We start from the raw sequence: 16,342 nt of genomic DNA on the forward strand, positions 1-16,342 counted from the left end.
AAAACGTTAAATATTGTGTAATTCAACATGGCACTCGTGGGGTTTAATATATTTTGGTACGAATTAGTACCAAATGGTTTGTTTATATGAGAGTCAAGGTTTGGACCATGCCTTGGAAAATGGAATTGGGAGGCGACTAGTATGTGTCTCTTTTTTGTGGACCGAGTTGAGATTGTCCGTTGTGTTAACTGGACGGGTAGGCCTGTCATCCTTTGGTTATGTGTCCTTGTTGAATGAGCAGCTTCTTTTCAACCAGATAATCTCTGGACCGATTTGATTCTACGATATCTCTTGTAGCTGAGAGAATAACGATTTTTTAGCTGAGAGAATATCTTCCATCAAAGTGGTGGTTGAATCCAAGGCAAAAAGGGGAATCACGACCTACCGATTTGATCAATAAAATTAGCCATAACGATATCGTAAGCAGAAAGTGAGATAATATAAGAGTGACTATAAAGACCTGGTTATTCTGGGTGTCAGTGACTAGTTTCGTTCGTATTGAACTCTTCAGACTGATTGAACTCCCGTAACAATGTTACAAACCAACCAAAGGCATCCTAGTTGGCAAAATTATGGACACTAGCACTTCAAATCAAACGATCAGTTGTCTAACCTCTCTACTAAATCGAGTGAAAAGGAGAATTTCAGAGTACAACATATCTTAACAAACCATGGCAGCTGAAACATATTTGTTACTTAAAATATGTCACAATTCTACTCACACCACCTCAGAAGTGGGGACTGGCAGAACTGTGATAGGACTGAATTCTGTATCACTTGATTGCAATTCTGTCAATTCGGGACCTTCCGGACTGACAATCGAGCACCCCCAATGTTTATATTCTGAATCAAATATTGATCTGTAGTGTGGATTGTAAGATATTATATGTTTTTGTTTAGGTGAGTATGGAGTTTACTGAAGAACAAGTTTTACCAGGTGCTACAACAGGTATTAAACTGGAAGCTGCTCCAGGTTCATTATGTTCTATTGGTATTGTTGATAAAAGTGTTAACATTCTGGGTGGAGATCATCAGATTACACCAGAAAAGGTAAGCCATCTTCTTTATATACATCATTCTTTCAAGATGTTTCTTAAGCAATTTTTTTTTTTATGTGAATGCATATTGACATCAGTTTATGATTTTAGAAACATTCTATGAAATTGGTCTATGTATATTAAGAAAACTTATTGTCATTTCTAATGAAAGTATAAGATGTATGTAATCCTTAATTATCAGAATTTGAAACTATTTTAATTTTGAAAGAAATTTGATTGGATTCACTGATAAGAATGTTCTGATATGTATAGATCTATTGATTGATCTTAAAAGGATTTACCAAATAAATGTTTTGTTTTATTATTAGTTTTTTTTTCTACCTTGAGTTTCCTAATTTTTGTAGCTTTTGAAGAAATTAGATGAATTTAGTGTGTCTCGTTATGGCTACAATTATTTTAGTGATAAAGATTATTGTGAAAAAAAATTAGAAGGAAGGAAAGAAAATGGTAAGATTTTATTAATGTTTGTCAATTCTTTAAGGCCACAGAAGTAAAAAAAGAAGCCTTCACCACTATATCCAAACTATGGACAATATTTTCAAGCATGTCTCAAAAATGTTAAAATCCGGTAAAAGAAGACTCGTGGAAAATTCTCCTACCCCATATTGCACACATTACCTTGTATTTTAATGAAGGAGCCACGGTGGCTAACTGGGTGGGACCCTGTGCCAGCCTGGAGATAGCGTCTTTGATCCCTGCATTGGCTGAGAAAGTTCATCAGGATTTTCCGACGTGGTTTCCCCTTGTCAGTCGTGCAGGAAGTAGGGCCTGACAAGGACAGTTATCTTGTCGTTCGGATGGGACGAAAAACTGAGGTCCCGTGTATACATTGGCATGCACGTAATTTGAATTCGATATAAGAGTAGGCCATAGTGCCGCTGCCCGTTCAAAATTTCCCTCATAGCCCAGTCGGAGCAGAGCAGTAAGACGTTAATCCCCATTTCTTTTCATTTCGTGTTTTAATGATCAAAAATATACTTTTTGAAAAGAGTAGCTTATTAATTAAGGTAATGCACCATTAAAGATGATATGTTTTATATTATGATATATAATTATATATTTTAATTGAATATATTACAGAAGGACCAGAAATGTATCAATTTGGATGGTTTGAAAGTCAATATTCATCTAATTATGTTGATGCTGTACAGGCATTTAAGGTATATTTTAGAAACATACACTCATCTGTTCCTCTTCTATTATTATTTTTGTAAGCAAAAAGAAAAACAGAATAATCCCACATCTTCCTGTCTGGTGAAATATATTTCCGCAGGAAGCACCTTTTTCTTTGGTCCCCACAATTTTTTTTTGTTGTTTTCCTTTAAAGAAATTGTATAAACCAACCTAAATTACCCCCCCAAAAAACCCCAACAATTGTTCTTAAAGCAAATAAAATCAGAAATTGCCTACAGAGAATTTTGGTTTCATAATATTAAATAAGCTAAAAAAGTTCTTAAACTGGATGCATTCGATAATAAAATGTTTTTATATGCCCACATGGAAATGTGGTCATATATTGTCATCGCCTCCGTCCATTGGTCTGTCCGCCTGTCTGTCCGTCGATCCGTCATCCAAAATTTCTTTTGAACACTCTACAGACTACATTTATCATATGATTGTTTTGAAATTGATATATGTTGTTTACGTTAGTGAGATGAAAAAGTTATCATCCAATCTGTATGAAATTTATATGCATTATTTAAATAAATGAAACAAAGAATCCTATTGAATTTCGGCAATTTCAATTAATTTCTTCTGGAGTTATGACCCTTGTTTCATATTGTGAACGCTCCAACGACAACAGTTATCATCCAATTTGTATGAAATTTATACACATAATGTAAATTAGTGAATCGAAGAAGAAGCCTGTTGAATTTCAGCAATTTCCAATAATTACTTCTAGAGTAATCGCCCTTGTTTAACTTTGTTGAACCTTGTGAACGCTTGAATGATGAAAGGTATCATCCGATCTGTATGAAATTTGCATCATTTAAATTAGTGAAACGAAGAAGCCTATTGAATTTCAGCAATTTCTAATAATTATTTCTCTAGTTACTTTATCTTCTGATCTGTATGAAATTTATATGCATTAGTTATATTAGTAAAACAAAAAACGCTGTCAAATTCAACAATTTTTGAATATTACTTCCAGAGTTAACGTCCTTGTTTCAGTTTGTAGCACCTTGTGAACCCCCAAAGGACGAACATTATAATCTGATCTGTATGAAATTGTCTTGTAAATGCCCCCCATTACCTACAAAAGATTAAATATACGACAACGTCTGCTCAGACAATTTAGCTGCCGTGGCGTGTGTTTTGTTGCCTGGCAACCTATCTTTATAAACTATCTTTATGTATAGATGTATAGTGTTTATTACTGAGACAATGAATTGTTCTATAATATATTGGGTCAATCTATAATATATTGCAGTCAATGGGATTATTAGTTATGACCAATCTGGTTTTAGAGACAAGACCATGTTCTGTATCTAGAATCACACCACAGTTTTATGCCTATGATGGAGGTGAGTAAAATTTGGTATTACACAATAGACAACCGATTTTTAGTTACTACCCATGATAGCTTACCAGGTCAAGGAACTATTAAAATGGGTCTGCCTGTTTGTCTGAATGACTGTCATTCCCACTTTTTGGGGAAACAATAACTCTGCTTCTAATTAAGGTAAAATGTTCAAACTTGATGTTGTTGATATTTTCGTAAATGCCTGGATGGAGATCAAGGATGAGCATTTTCTGCTTAGAAATATGAGGGGGGTTGGATGGCCGAATGGTTAGCACGCGCGCGCTGTATCATACGGTCTGTCATTGAGTCAAGTGGCGAGGTTTTGATTCCCCGGTTGTACGTGACAAGGAGTAGGGTCGCCTGTCCAACCTCGTGGGTTTTCTCCGGGTCCTCCGGTTTCCTCCCACCCCTGCGCGCAAGCGAATGATTGAAATAAAATTGAACCATGTGTTAGTCCCGAAATGACCTAGTTTGTGTCGAGTGGACGTTAAACCCTATTTCTCTCTCTCTCTCTCGCTTAGAAATATGAACCATATCAGAATTGTTTGTCATGAATTTGATGCGAGTTGTGGTATGGCTCCTATCATCACAGCCATGTAGAAGCTCAACAGATTAGAGGATTCCAGATTTTCTGCTGAACCATTCAGATCCTGAAAGGGAAACACTTCTTCGCTAAACTGCCGGCGAGTGTATCTGTGGCATTGTGTGACAGATACAATGTGTTTATTGTTGAATTTGCTTTTGGTTCCATCCATATATTTTTTTTTTTTGGGTCGAGGAATGCCAATTATGCAACATAGTCCTAGTAGGAGGACCTTTTTAAAGAAAAAACATCAACATGTGAAAAACAATCCTTCTAGTTCCACAATATCGATAGATGACAACATAATCAGAAATTATTTCCCAGAAACATGGCTGTGGAGCCTTGAGAAAATTGGGTAGAGTACAGGACAGTTTATTCTGACTGTTAACTAATCAGTTCACTCTTCAACTAATATACAATCTTTTAACTAACTCATTACAGACATAGTTAGATGTGTCTAATTCTTTTTAAACCTGTCTGATGGTGTTTGTGATGGTTGACAATCATGTCGGTATTCATTCAATACTTTAATAATTCACCTATTTTTGAGAATTTTCTGAATTATGTTATGCACCCATTGAATTGTTTACCTTTCCAAAGATATTTATCTTAAGTTGTGTACAAAACAATAGATTTAGCATGTCTTGATATTTCTACATTTTCTGCCAACATGCTATATCAATAGGTGATATTTTTTTAGACAAAACTTCCACATAAAAGTATCGGATACATCTTTAAGTTTTCGATCAAGCTATAAAATGTTTCAGAGAGGGAATCAATTTGAGAAGCCTAATAAAATGTTGAAATTTCAGAAACTAACTCTGCCATGTCGAAAACCATCACATGTCAAGAGTCTGATGTTTTGGACAAATACAGACTTAGTTGATTTTTCAGATCACAAAAGTGACTCGGTATAAGGATATAATTATTGAGATTGAAAAACAAGTAATTACTGATAATAAGACAAGTTTCTAAACAAAATGATCACATCTGTGACAAAATTGTATTTTAATTAATCTGCATGCAGGTAAAAGTATATTTCAAAACAATAAACCTTATTTACTGTATCCTTTGTGATAGTGAAATCAAGTGGACCTTATTCATTCCATTGATGTGAAAATCTTTATTATAATTTCATTTACTAAAACTTGTGCACTTTTCTCTTCTTAAAGATGGACCTCTTCCAGCACTTGGAACACTAGAAACGTCTGTACCTCAGATAGCATTAAGCTCCATTCCCAGTCCATCTGTTAAATCTACTGCACAATCTGAGAATGTTCGCAGGTTTTTTCCAGAAACTTGGTTATGGCAGCTTGAACGTATTGGGTATGCCCTTTATTTTACACATACAAAACTCACAATAGATGACCTTATCTAAACAATATTAATCTTTAACTTGCACTTTTACTAATTCAATAAAAACTTAAAATGAGCATGAAATTGCCATTAATGTCGGATACAAAGAAGGTGCCACATTGTATTAATGTGGACAGTGTATTTAATTTTATAAAAAAAAAAAAAATGTACATAAAATGAGGTATATAAAAAAAAAAGTACCGGTAAACACAAAATTTATTAAATTAAATCATTGTACATTTAAAGTTATTTTTTATGCATTTGGCCTACTGTCTCTTTTAAAATAATGTTATTTCTCTTACTGGTTTATAAGGATATGATATGTCTTAGAAATTCTAATTTGCTCTGCTAAGATTTAAAAGATTTTGTTTAAAATTCTGTAAACATTTTGTTTTTAGTGAGGATGGTCAATTGATAATAATGGAAGCTGCTCCCCACACGGTAACCAAATGGATTGGTAATACTATTTGCACGAGTAAAGAAGTGGGTTTTGGATTTGCCCCAGTAACATCACTAACTACATTCCAACCGTTTTTCTTATCCTTTTCACTGCCTTATTCTGCAATTCGAGGAGAACGTCTGCCCATCAGAATAACTGTATTTAATTATCTGGATAAATGTGTGATGGTAAGTGTAAATATTATCAGCATCTGTGGTATTAACAGGATCAGTGTCTGATGATGCACTCCAATTTATACACAGGACCATGGCTTTTTATACGCCCACATTGAAATGTGGTCGTATATTGTTGTCGCCCCCGTCCGTCCGGCGTCCACAATTGCTTGTGGACGTTCTATAGGCTAAAGTTAATATCCAATTGACTTTAAATTTATACTCAGTGTTTAAGGTCATGAGACGAAGAAGCCTATTGATTTTCAGTGATTTTCGATAATTACTGGCAGAGTTATGGCCCTTGATCACTTCAAAAAATCTTGTGGACGCTCTAGAGGTCAAAGTTAATATCCGATTGACTTTAAATTTATACACAGTGTTTAAGGTCATGAGACGAAGAAGCCTATTGATTTTCAACGATTTTCGATAATTACTGCCAGAGTTATGGCCCTTGATCACTTCAAAAAATCTTGTGGACGCTCTAGAGGTCAAAGTTAATATCCGATTGACATTAAATTTATACACAGTGTTTAAGGTCATGAGACGAAGAACCTATAGATTTTCAACGATTTTCAATAATTACTGCCAGAGTTATGGTCCTTGATCACTCCAAAAAATCTTGTGGACGCTCTAGAGGTCAAAGTTAATATCCGATTGACTTTAAATTTATACACAGTGTTTAAGGTCATGAGACGAAGAAGCCTATTGATTTTCAGCGATTTCCGATATTTTTTGCCAGAGTAATGGCCCTTGATAACTTTGAAAAATCTTCTCGACGCTCTAGAGGCTATAGTTAATATCCGATTGACTTCAAAAATTTATACACAGTGTTTAAGGTCATGAGACGAAGACGCCTATTGATTTTCAGCGATTTCCGATAATTACTGCCAAAGTTATGGACCTTGATCACTTTGAAAAATCTTGTGACGCTCTAGAGGCTAAAGTTACCATCCGATTGACTTCAGATTGATACACAGAGTTTAAGGTCTTGAGACGAACAAGTATATTGATTTTCAATGAATCTTTATGACTTGAACAGCTAAATCCATGATGTTAAAAGTTTCGTATACTAAACGTTAGCATGGGCCCGAACTTTATAAAAACCAAACAAATTCTAATTGTTTTCTGATAACTACTTAATGAGTTGTTACTCTTAATCCGATTTTAATGTATTATAAATGTTTCATTACCGAAAAAAGTAAAAATATGCGACAACTCTTGTTGACTGCCCGGACGATATAGCTGCTGTGGGCGTATGTTTCCTTGCCTGGCAACCTATCTTTGTATCATCCATATGACTAGACAATGTTCCTTGTGAGGGAGTCCCTCCATCCTGCACCACTGATATTGGGAAACCATGGCCGAAAATCCTGAGGAATTTTCTTGACCATCACATGGATCAAACCTGGGACATTTATCTGTTAAAGGACTAATGGTAAAATGCTGTCAGGTGGTAATTGTTTATGAGTTAGTCAATGTTTGAACAGGAAGGGGGGCAGCATGGTTCCCCCTTTTCAGTGGTGCAGGACAGTGGGCCTGACAAGGGGCAATGTATAGTCATTCGCATAGGATGAAAAACCGAGGCCCCGTGTGCACGTAAATTAGATATAAGAGTGGGCAAATCTTCCCTCATAGCACACCGTATGGCATATGACCAGTCGGAGCAGAACAGTAGGACGTTAATTAAACTCTCATTTCATTTCATTTTTATACGGCCAAATTGAAATGTGGTTGTATATTGTCGTCGTCCCTGTCTATCGGTGTGGTATCCACAATTGCTCGTGGACGCTCTAGAGGCTAAAGTTAATATCCGATTGACTTTAAATTTTTACACAGTGTTTAAGGTCATGAGACGAAGAAGCCTATTGATTTTCAGCGATTTCCGATAATTACTGCCAGAGTTATGGCCCTTGATCACTTCAAAAAATCTTGTGGACGCTCTAGAGGCTCTATCTGACCAACTTTAAATTTATACACAGTGTTTAAGGTTGTGAGACGAAGAAGCCCAGTGATTGTCAATGATTTCAGATAATTACTACCAGAGTTATGGCCCTCGATCACTTTGAACAATCTTGTGGATGCTCTAGAGACTAAAGTTATTATCCGATTGACTTTAGATTGATACACAGAGTTTAAGGTCCTGAGATGAACAATTATATTGATTTTAAATGAATTTTGTTAACTTAACAGCTAAATCCATGATATTAAATGTTTTGTATTCTAAACTTTAGCATGGGGCAGAACTTTATAAAAACCAAACAAATTCTAATGATTTTCTGATAATTACTCATAATCAGATTTTAGTGTATTATAAATGTTTCATTACCGACAATAGAAAAAATATGCGACAACTCTTGTTGACTACTCGGACGACTTAGCTGCTGTGTGCATGTTTCGTTGCCTGGCAGCCTATCTTTTGAAAAGGAAGGCACACTGGCACATACAAATTCAGAGTACTGCTTGGTCAGCTATAAATAATTAAGGGATGTCTACTTCTAAAAACAGTGAATATTGAACCAAGTTAGCTCAAATGGATCTTAAAATTCATTCTAATGAATGGATTAATTGCTATTCAGGTTTCTTGTGTAATAAAAAGCTATATATGTAAATAATCCAGTAAAATAGATTTGATATGAATTGTTATCATTGTTTCAGATGCAGATGAATATTCAAGTGTCTGATGATGAAATAGTAATTGTTCATGGCGAATCTAATAATGCACCATTCTGTCTTTGTGGTGGTCAAAGTAATACCAAAAAATATTATATTATTCCTGAAGAAATTGGTCATCTACCTATAACAGCTTCTGTAAGTTACTACTGAATATATGTATACATGTACTTGAGAGGGATAGTTCCAGATTTCACAGAAATAAAAGTGGGTTTAAGTATGCAAATTAAACACCAAAATTCGAAGAAATATCCCAATTACCTTGTCAGAAAGTTTCAAATCAAAATGTTGAATCATTGTTGTGTTGTATTTGTAAAATCAGTTGAAATACTTCAAGGAAGAATTTCACAAATTAGGTCTATAAAACATTTGTTCTGTTTGAATGTGAATTGATGCTTTCATTAAAACAGCAACATTCTTTACTTTGTGGGGTAAACAGATATTAAAGATGTCAAAATTACAATATAACGAAAGAATTTGTTTAATACAGGCTGAAATTGTTCCTGGATTATGTGATAATTCAGTAGAGATGGATACACAGTATATTGGAAGAAGTGACACAGCACAAAGAAATATTTCTGTTAAGGTAGAGTTTTAGATATACAGTGGATATACAGTCAATTCCGACATTGTACAGGATCGATAAAATATGCTGGATTACACAGCACGTGGGAATACTCAATTGCCTTAATACCAGAAGTATTATACCAGAAGTATTATTGTACCATTGTCCATGCCTTTGAACCACCCATGTGTCATTCTTTTGATGTCTTCAAACTTAGCGTTCAAGTAAAATCGTTTCTTACGGCTGTTAAAGTTATTGGCAAACTTCTGGTTTGAATTTTTTTTTCGCTTTAAAATTTTGGATACTGTAGTAAGACTATTGAATACTTAATGGCTAATTCCTTCTCTGTAGGTCATGGAATTTTCTCAAAATCTGCTATAATGTCAAATCCGTACGGGCACGCTTTGCAGGATGATCACACATTATGAATTGACTTGAGAAACTCAAATCAAATACCAAGCGCTCTCTTACAAGAGATTATAACATTATCAAGGTAATCAACAAAAACTGACACGTGTTTTATGCTCGCAGATAATTGATTGGTGATTGCTTGTTAACACCCACTGATTGAAGGCCGGATTATCCAATGTTAATTGAACGCAAATCGTGTGACGGGACCGCTGATTGATATCGTAATATTCAGATTACAGACTAATCAAAACTTTTTTGGTTGAAGTAATAAGGAAATAAATCGAGACATGAAAATGATGACAGATTTCACAGAATTCCGTAATATTCAGATGTTGGAAGTGACAGAATCCACTGTATTAATAAATTCCTCAATCATTGCATATTGTCGACCATATTGTCTATTTAAGAAAATAGCCTAGGAGCTGAGCATGTTTAAAGAATTTAGATTATATTATTGATGAAATAAAATTATTGGTCACTACTAACTAAATGTTTGAAAATTGAAATTAGATATGTAATCTTTCATTTTATTACAGTCAGAGGGTGTTCTCCAAGAATTTTCATACAGCAAATACATATGTCCCAATGGTAAGTCGAATTTTTTATTGCATTTTACATGTAAAAAATGGCCAATTTAATATTCTAGAAATAAAAATGTTTGAGCAGTATGGTGAATTTGATTAAAAAAGAGATAGATATTAATTATGTATCATTTGAATTACTTCTGATTGTATTATTACTGTATTTTTTAGATGCAGAACAGATAGAAGATTTTGATATACCAATACCAGATGATATTGTCCTGGATTCTGCTCGTGGTGAAATCGCTGTCATAGGTAAATTATTTACCTTTAGTTGATACTTGTTGCTAACCCTTTAATGAATGAATGAAATGGGGTTTAACATCCTACTTTCCTGTACCTACCAGGCTAATAAAGATGTACATAGAGGGAATTTTACCAGGATAAGAATTGAAATCCAACTGTCAAGGATTCTTTTACATGCACGTCATTGTGTACACAGGATCTCATTTTTTGGTCCCATCTGAGTGACTAGACCCTTTTCTTTGCCAGGACCACCATCCTGCACCAGTGACAAGGGCAAACCACGCTGGAAAATATGAGGAACCTTTCTTGGCCAACACCGTGATTGAACCCAAACTTCCTAGTTAATGAGCCAGTGCTTTAATCACCGAGCATCTGACTAATCCTTTAAGGAAACACCACAGATAAAAGCCATTTAATCCTTTCCAGGGATGACTTTCCACAGCTAAAAGCACTTTAACCCTTTATAGGGACTGGAAAAATGACACATGTTGTTTTAGGCATGTGACAAGATAGTATCACAATACTATTACTTAAAATTATTACATTGTTCATTTAATGCAAGTTTCTGAAAATATTAAGATTTAACAAAACATTTACAAATTTAAATCTTGAAATTAATTATTTTCGTCTTAAAAGATTGATTTCTGAAGTCTTAAGGCAAAGATATTCACTCCGGTCATATGCAGTGATTAGTCTCTGGATTGTCCTATAAATGACCTTAGAGCATTCTCAATTTATTATTCTTTGAGATAGTTCTACCAAATATGATTTTATAGATACACATGGGGTCTCATTATTCAACAATGTATGATGTAACACTGGAAATAATTTCATATTTAAAGGATTAAAAAAACAAATCTAAATATTTATTTGAATTATTAATGGATTATTAATACGTTAATGAATGTGCCTTTCTTTTTCTTAATATTTCTGCCGAAATATGTATTAATAATTTCAGGTGATATTATGGGACCAGCTTTATCAAATCTTGACAGTCTTATATCGCAACCTACTGGATGTGGTGAACAGACTATGGTTAAATTTACACCAAATATTTATATTTTAAAATATCTCAGCAGTGTTCAGCAGAATACAGACGCAATTGAAACTCTTGCTAAACATTATATGGAAATAGGTATGTAGATAAATATTATATATGTATTACTTATCCTTGATATAGTTGTGATGCATACTAGTTGCATTTCCTTTTTATCATAGCATAATTTGTATTAATTTATATTAATTTGCATGAATTTGCTTTAGTCGGCCGTCCTCAGTTGAGTTGCATGACCACATTCTGCATGTACCATGTTCTGCTCATGATCTGAAGTGAGAATTTGACATATCATTTCAAAAGAAAACATTGCTGTAAAGACAAAAAAGACTAATACATGTCTCAGACTTCTGATAACTGCAGGAAGATAAAATCAGGAGACTGACCTTGAATGAAATTCTACATTTTGCTATATTTTCATGTGATACACATTATTTTACGTTCAGTTTCAGATAACATTAAAGGGTTAAATATGTCTAGAATTAAAATTGACATTTTCTATTTACAAAATTTTATGCTTTTGATTTAGGTTATCAGAGAGAATTAACATTTCGACATGATGATGGCTCATACAGCGCATTTGGTAAATCAGATGCTTCTGGTAGCACATGGTTAACAGCTTTTGTTGTCCAGTCTTTTGCTCAAGCCAAGGACTACATTTACATTGATTCACAAGATTTAGAAAAAAGTGTTACCTTTTTAATGTCCACTCAGCTGGAAAACGGTTGCTTTCGAGAAGTGGGAAAAGTATTCAGTTCCTATATGATGGGAGGATTGAGTAAAACATCTTCAGAAGCTGATATTACAGCAATTACTGCTTATGTGATCATCTCATTACTGGAGGCTAATATTTCAAAGGATGTGAGTAATTGTTCAAACTTGATTCCTAATTTTAAAATCTTATAAGGTTCTATTTGTATCACATCAAGTGTAGCTTGTTAGTTCTGTCAGTCATAAATAATTTACATTTAAAATCTTATAAGTTTCTATTTTTAACTCATTAGTCCAAGGTCGTATTTTACAATTTTCACTTCTGCTGATTTCAACAAAATTTCATATGTACATGTAGATAGAGTAAGGGATGGGCTTGTTGATTTGTTCATACATTGAATTTTTGTCACCCATTCTTTCTTAAGAACAGCAGAATTAAATTTGAATTTGATTGTAAAAGAAAATAAACAAAGATCATATCCTGGTAGTTCAAATCTTTAAAGGGCTAGTCATTATGAATATTCTATTTAACAAATGATCTTATAACATTTCTATGAAAGTCAGCTTTTAGGGGCAAGGCTTGGTACTTACAACAAGGGAAACTATGTAGCATCAATCAAAAACTCTTAAATCAATGGAAAGCACAATATGATCCAATCTATAGTATGATAATACAAATTGTGGGTGATAATGCTACAGTTTCATTTCTGCTTGTAGAGGAGATTGGAAACAAGAGTGAGGGAGCAGGCTTAGTTATTATCTATTCATTAAAGCACCAACAAGTCAGAACAAAGGTCAAATACAGAGCTTGTCACCATAAATTATCCAAATTACTTTTATTTAAAAAAAACATTTTGGTCCAAAAATTATTCAGATCGATCAATTTTTATACACCCACATTGAAATGAGGTCATATATTGTCGTCGCCTCCGTCTGTCCGTCCGTTAGTCCGGCGTCCACAATTGCTTGTGGACGCTCTAGAGGCTAAAGTTAATATCTGATTGACTTAAAAATTATACAGTGTTTAATTAGGTCATGAGATGAAGCAGCCTTTTGATTTTCAGGGATTTCCGATAATTACTGCCAGAGTCATACCCTTGATCACTTTGAAAAATCTTGTGGACGCTCTAGAGACTAAATTTTATATCCGATTGACTTTAGATTTATACACAGTGTTTAAGGTCATGAGATGAAGAAGCCTATTGATTTTCAGCGATTTCCGATAATTACTGCCAGATTGAAAAATCTTGTGGACGCTCTAGAGGCTAAATTTAATATCGGATTGGCTTGAAATTTGTACACAGTGTTTAGAGTCATGAGATGAAGAAGTCTGTTAATTTTCAATGATTTCCAATAGTTATTGCTAGAGTTATGGCCCTTGATCACTTTGGAAAATCTTTTGGACACTGTAGAGGCTATAGTTAATATCCGATTGACTTGAAATTTAAACACAGTGTTTAAGATCATGAGACGAAGTAGCCCAGTGATTTTCAATGATTGCCGATAATTACTACCATGATCACTTTGAAAAATCTTGTGGATGCTCTAGAGACCAAAGTTATCATCTGATTGACTTTAGATTGATACACAGAGTTTAAGGTCTTGAGATGAATTATGATATTGATTTTCAATGAATTTTGATAACTTGAACAGCTAAATCCATGATATTAAATGTTTTGTATACTAAATGTTAGCATGGGGCAGAACTAAAAGCCAAACAAATTCTAATGATTCTCTGATAATTACTTCATGAGTTGTTACTCTTAATCAGATTTTAGTGTATTATAAATGTTTCATTACCGATAATAGAAAAAATATGCAACAACTGTTGTTGACTGCTCGGACGACTTAGCTGCTGTGACCGTATGTTTCGTTGCCTTGCAGCCTATCTTATCTTAATTTATGTGTATTTAGAAACTAATGCCCTGTTTTATCCTGTATACCATATCCTTCATTGCAGAATTCAGCATTGACAATGGCAATGAAGTGTTTGAATCTTCAAGAAAATACTGATGATACCTATACTAAGGCCATAGTAGCGTATGCTAACGTTTTGTTTGATGCAGATAGTGATCATTCCAAGAGAACAATGGAAGCTTTAAATGAAAAAGCCATTGTAGATGGTAAGTACAAGTTCATCTTCTTGTTCTTCTCTGAAGTGATGTTTTTCAAATACAGGCTTCGACAATTTAAGTATGATCGACTTGGAACTTTGCATGCTTGTTCCTTGGACTTTAATTTTTGACATCACAATTCAAAGATATCAGTGATGACGTCATGCACAGTTCTTGGTTTATATAGTACTATCGTACTTGTTTCATTAAGAAAACATGATACATTCACGATATTTAATGACATTGTACCTTCATCTTTTTTATTTTTTAGGCTCGCTAAAACACTGGGGACGTAAGAAGGTAGAACCCAAACCAGAAAATTATTTTCATTTCAATGTTCCATCAGCTGAGGTAGAAATGACAGCTTATGCTATGCTGGCTTCAATGTTATTTTATGAAGAAAATGGAGTTGGAGCATATCTGCCCATTGCAATGTGGATGTCCAAACAACGTAATGCATTTGGAGGATATGCTTCTACCCAGGTAGGACATATTTACCAGAGAACTGAAACATTTGAAACATACATTTTAGGCAATCTGAAATATGTATGAAAAAGCAAAAATTTAGTTATTTGATAAAACACTCCATATTTTGAATGGAGCTGGCTTCCTAACCAGGAGTTCTCAGGTTTTCTCACAGTGTTGGCCGAGAAAGCTTCTCATGATTTTATAGTGTGTTTTCCCCCTGTCAATGGGGCAGGATGGACGGCTTAGAAAGGAATAGCATGTAGTCATTCGGATGGGACAAAAAAGCATGTACGTCGTACACATTGGTGTGCACGTAAAAAAAAACAATAAAAAAAACATCGACAGTTGGAATTTGAAATAAGAGTAGGTTGTAGCATCACTGTCCAGGCAAATTTCCCTGCTAGTACACTCCTCAACTTATGTTTGTCTGCATTAGCCCAGTTAATGGTGTAGAAAAGTAGGATGTTAAACCCCGTTTCATTTCCATATGCTGAAAAGAGTTCAGAATGTCTTTGTTGATTTTTCTTCTTTTGTATTTAGGATACAGTTGTTGGTCTACATGCTTTATCTGAGTTTGCTACCATATTGCATGTTGATAATGAAGAAGGAAATGTTACAGAAGGATTAACTATTTATTTGTCTGGAGATGACCTACAATCAGTTGTTAAAATTAATACTGATAATAGTTTACTTCTACAAAAAGTTAAACTTACACAGCTACCGAACATTGTACGTGCTAAAGCAGCTGGAGCTGGTTGTGCTTTAGTGCAAGCTAATGTGCGCTATAACAAACAACCAGAAGATCTAGACAATGATGAACCACTATTCAACTTAACTGTAAAAACATCAAGACCAGATAATGATTGTAGCGTGAAAAGGTTAAAAATTTGTGTCAGGTGAGTAAATATAGAAAAGTTTGCCTACACTAAAGCCCAAAACATTTGATATCCTAATATGGTCTGGATGTCATTGTCATTCACAATATAAAATCATGTTCTGCTACAAAAGTAGGGGCTATTAAATTGGGTCCTTTCATTATTCTGCCACTCTTTTTGAAAGGCAGTGACTTGAAGGACAATATATGTGTGTCAGTCATTGTCACATATGTGATACAACTGGTTAAACAAGTTCCAAATATAATTTTTACACAGAGATCATTGCTATGATAGATGTGTTATGAAGATTTCAAGAAAGGGAAGTGACGAATGCAAAAGGAAAACACAAGTTATCCTGTGAGAGGATATCTGATAATTCAAAAATGTAATAAGGGAAAACGAGAAAAAAAGAAATAATCCATACATTCCCTTGTTTTTATTCATTGTATACTTAATAAAAACATGGTAATGAACAGACTTTTTTTTATTTTTCTCATTTTCTCTTGTCTAGTGA

General features: G+C 34.2%; 1 protein-coding gene across 4 annotated transcripts in view; it reads left to right on the forward strand.

The window, feature by feature from the left end:
- Positions 1-16,342, forward strand: part of LOC126817602 (murinoglobulin-1) — a 62,866-nt gene that overhangs the window by 33,659 nt on the left and 12,865 nt on the right. For 2 of the 4 annotated variants that reach the window (XM_050544682.2, XM_050544684.2), the window contains exons 15-29: positions 901-1,050; positions 1,403-1,505; positions 2,139-2,218; positions 3,490-3,582; positions 4,354-4,520; positions 5,920-6,148; positions 8,789-8,941; positions 9,294-9,389; positions 10,316-10,367; positions 10,532-10,615; positions 11,565-11,741; positions 12,190-12,521; positions 14,332-14,494; positions 14,757-14,968; positions 15,494-15,849. In XM_050544682.2, coding sequence (XP_050400639.1) covers positions 901-1,050; positions 1,403-1,505; positions 2,139-2,218; positions 3,490-3,582; positions 4,354-4,520; positions 5,920-6,148; positions 8,789-8,941; positions 9,294-9,389; positions 10,316-10,367; positions 10,532-10,615; positions 11,565-11,741; positions 12,190-12,521; positions 14,332-14,494; positions 14,757-14,968; positions 15,494-15,849 — 2,447 coding nt within the window. Of the gene's footprint in view, positions 1-900; positions 1,051-1,402; positions 1,506-2,138; positions 2,219-3,489; positions 3,584-4,353; positions 4,521-5,337; positions 5,492-5,919; positions 6,149-8,788; positions 8,942-9,293; positions 9,390-10,315; positions 10,368-10,531; positions 10,616-11,564; positions 11,742-12,189; positions 12,522-14,331; positions 14,495-14,756; positions 14,969-15,493; positions 15,850-16,342 lie in introns of all 4 variants that reach the window. The other 2 variants (XM_056100115.1, XM_050544683.2) reach the window with 2 other exon arrangements.

The sequence above is a fragment of the Patella vulgata genome, chromosome 4 (assembly GCF_932274485.2).
Source record: "Patella vulgata chromosome 4, xgPatVulg1.2, whole genome shotgun sequence".
Lineage (NCBI taxonomy): Eukaryota > Metazoa > Mollusca > Gastropoda > Patellidae > Patella > Patella vulgata.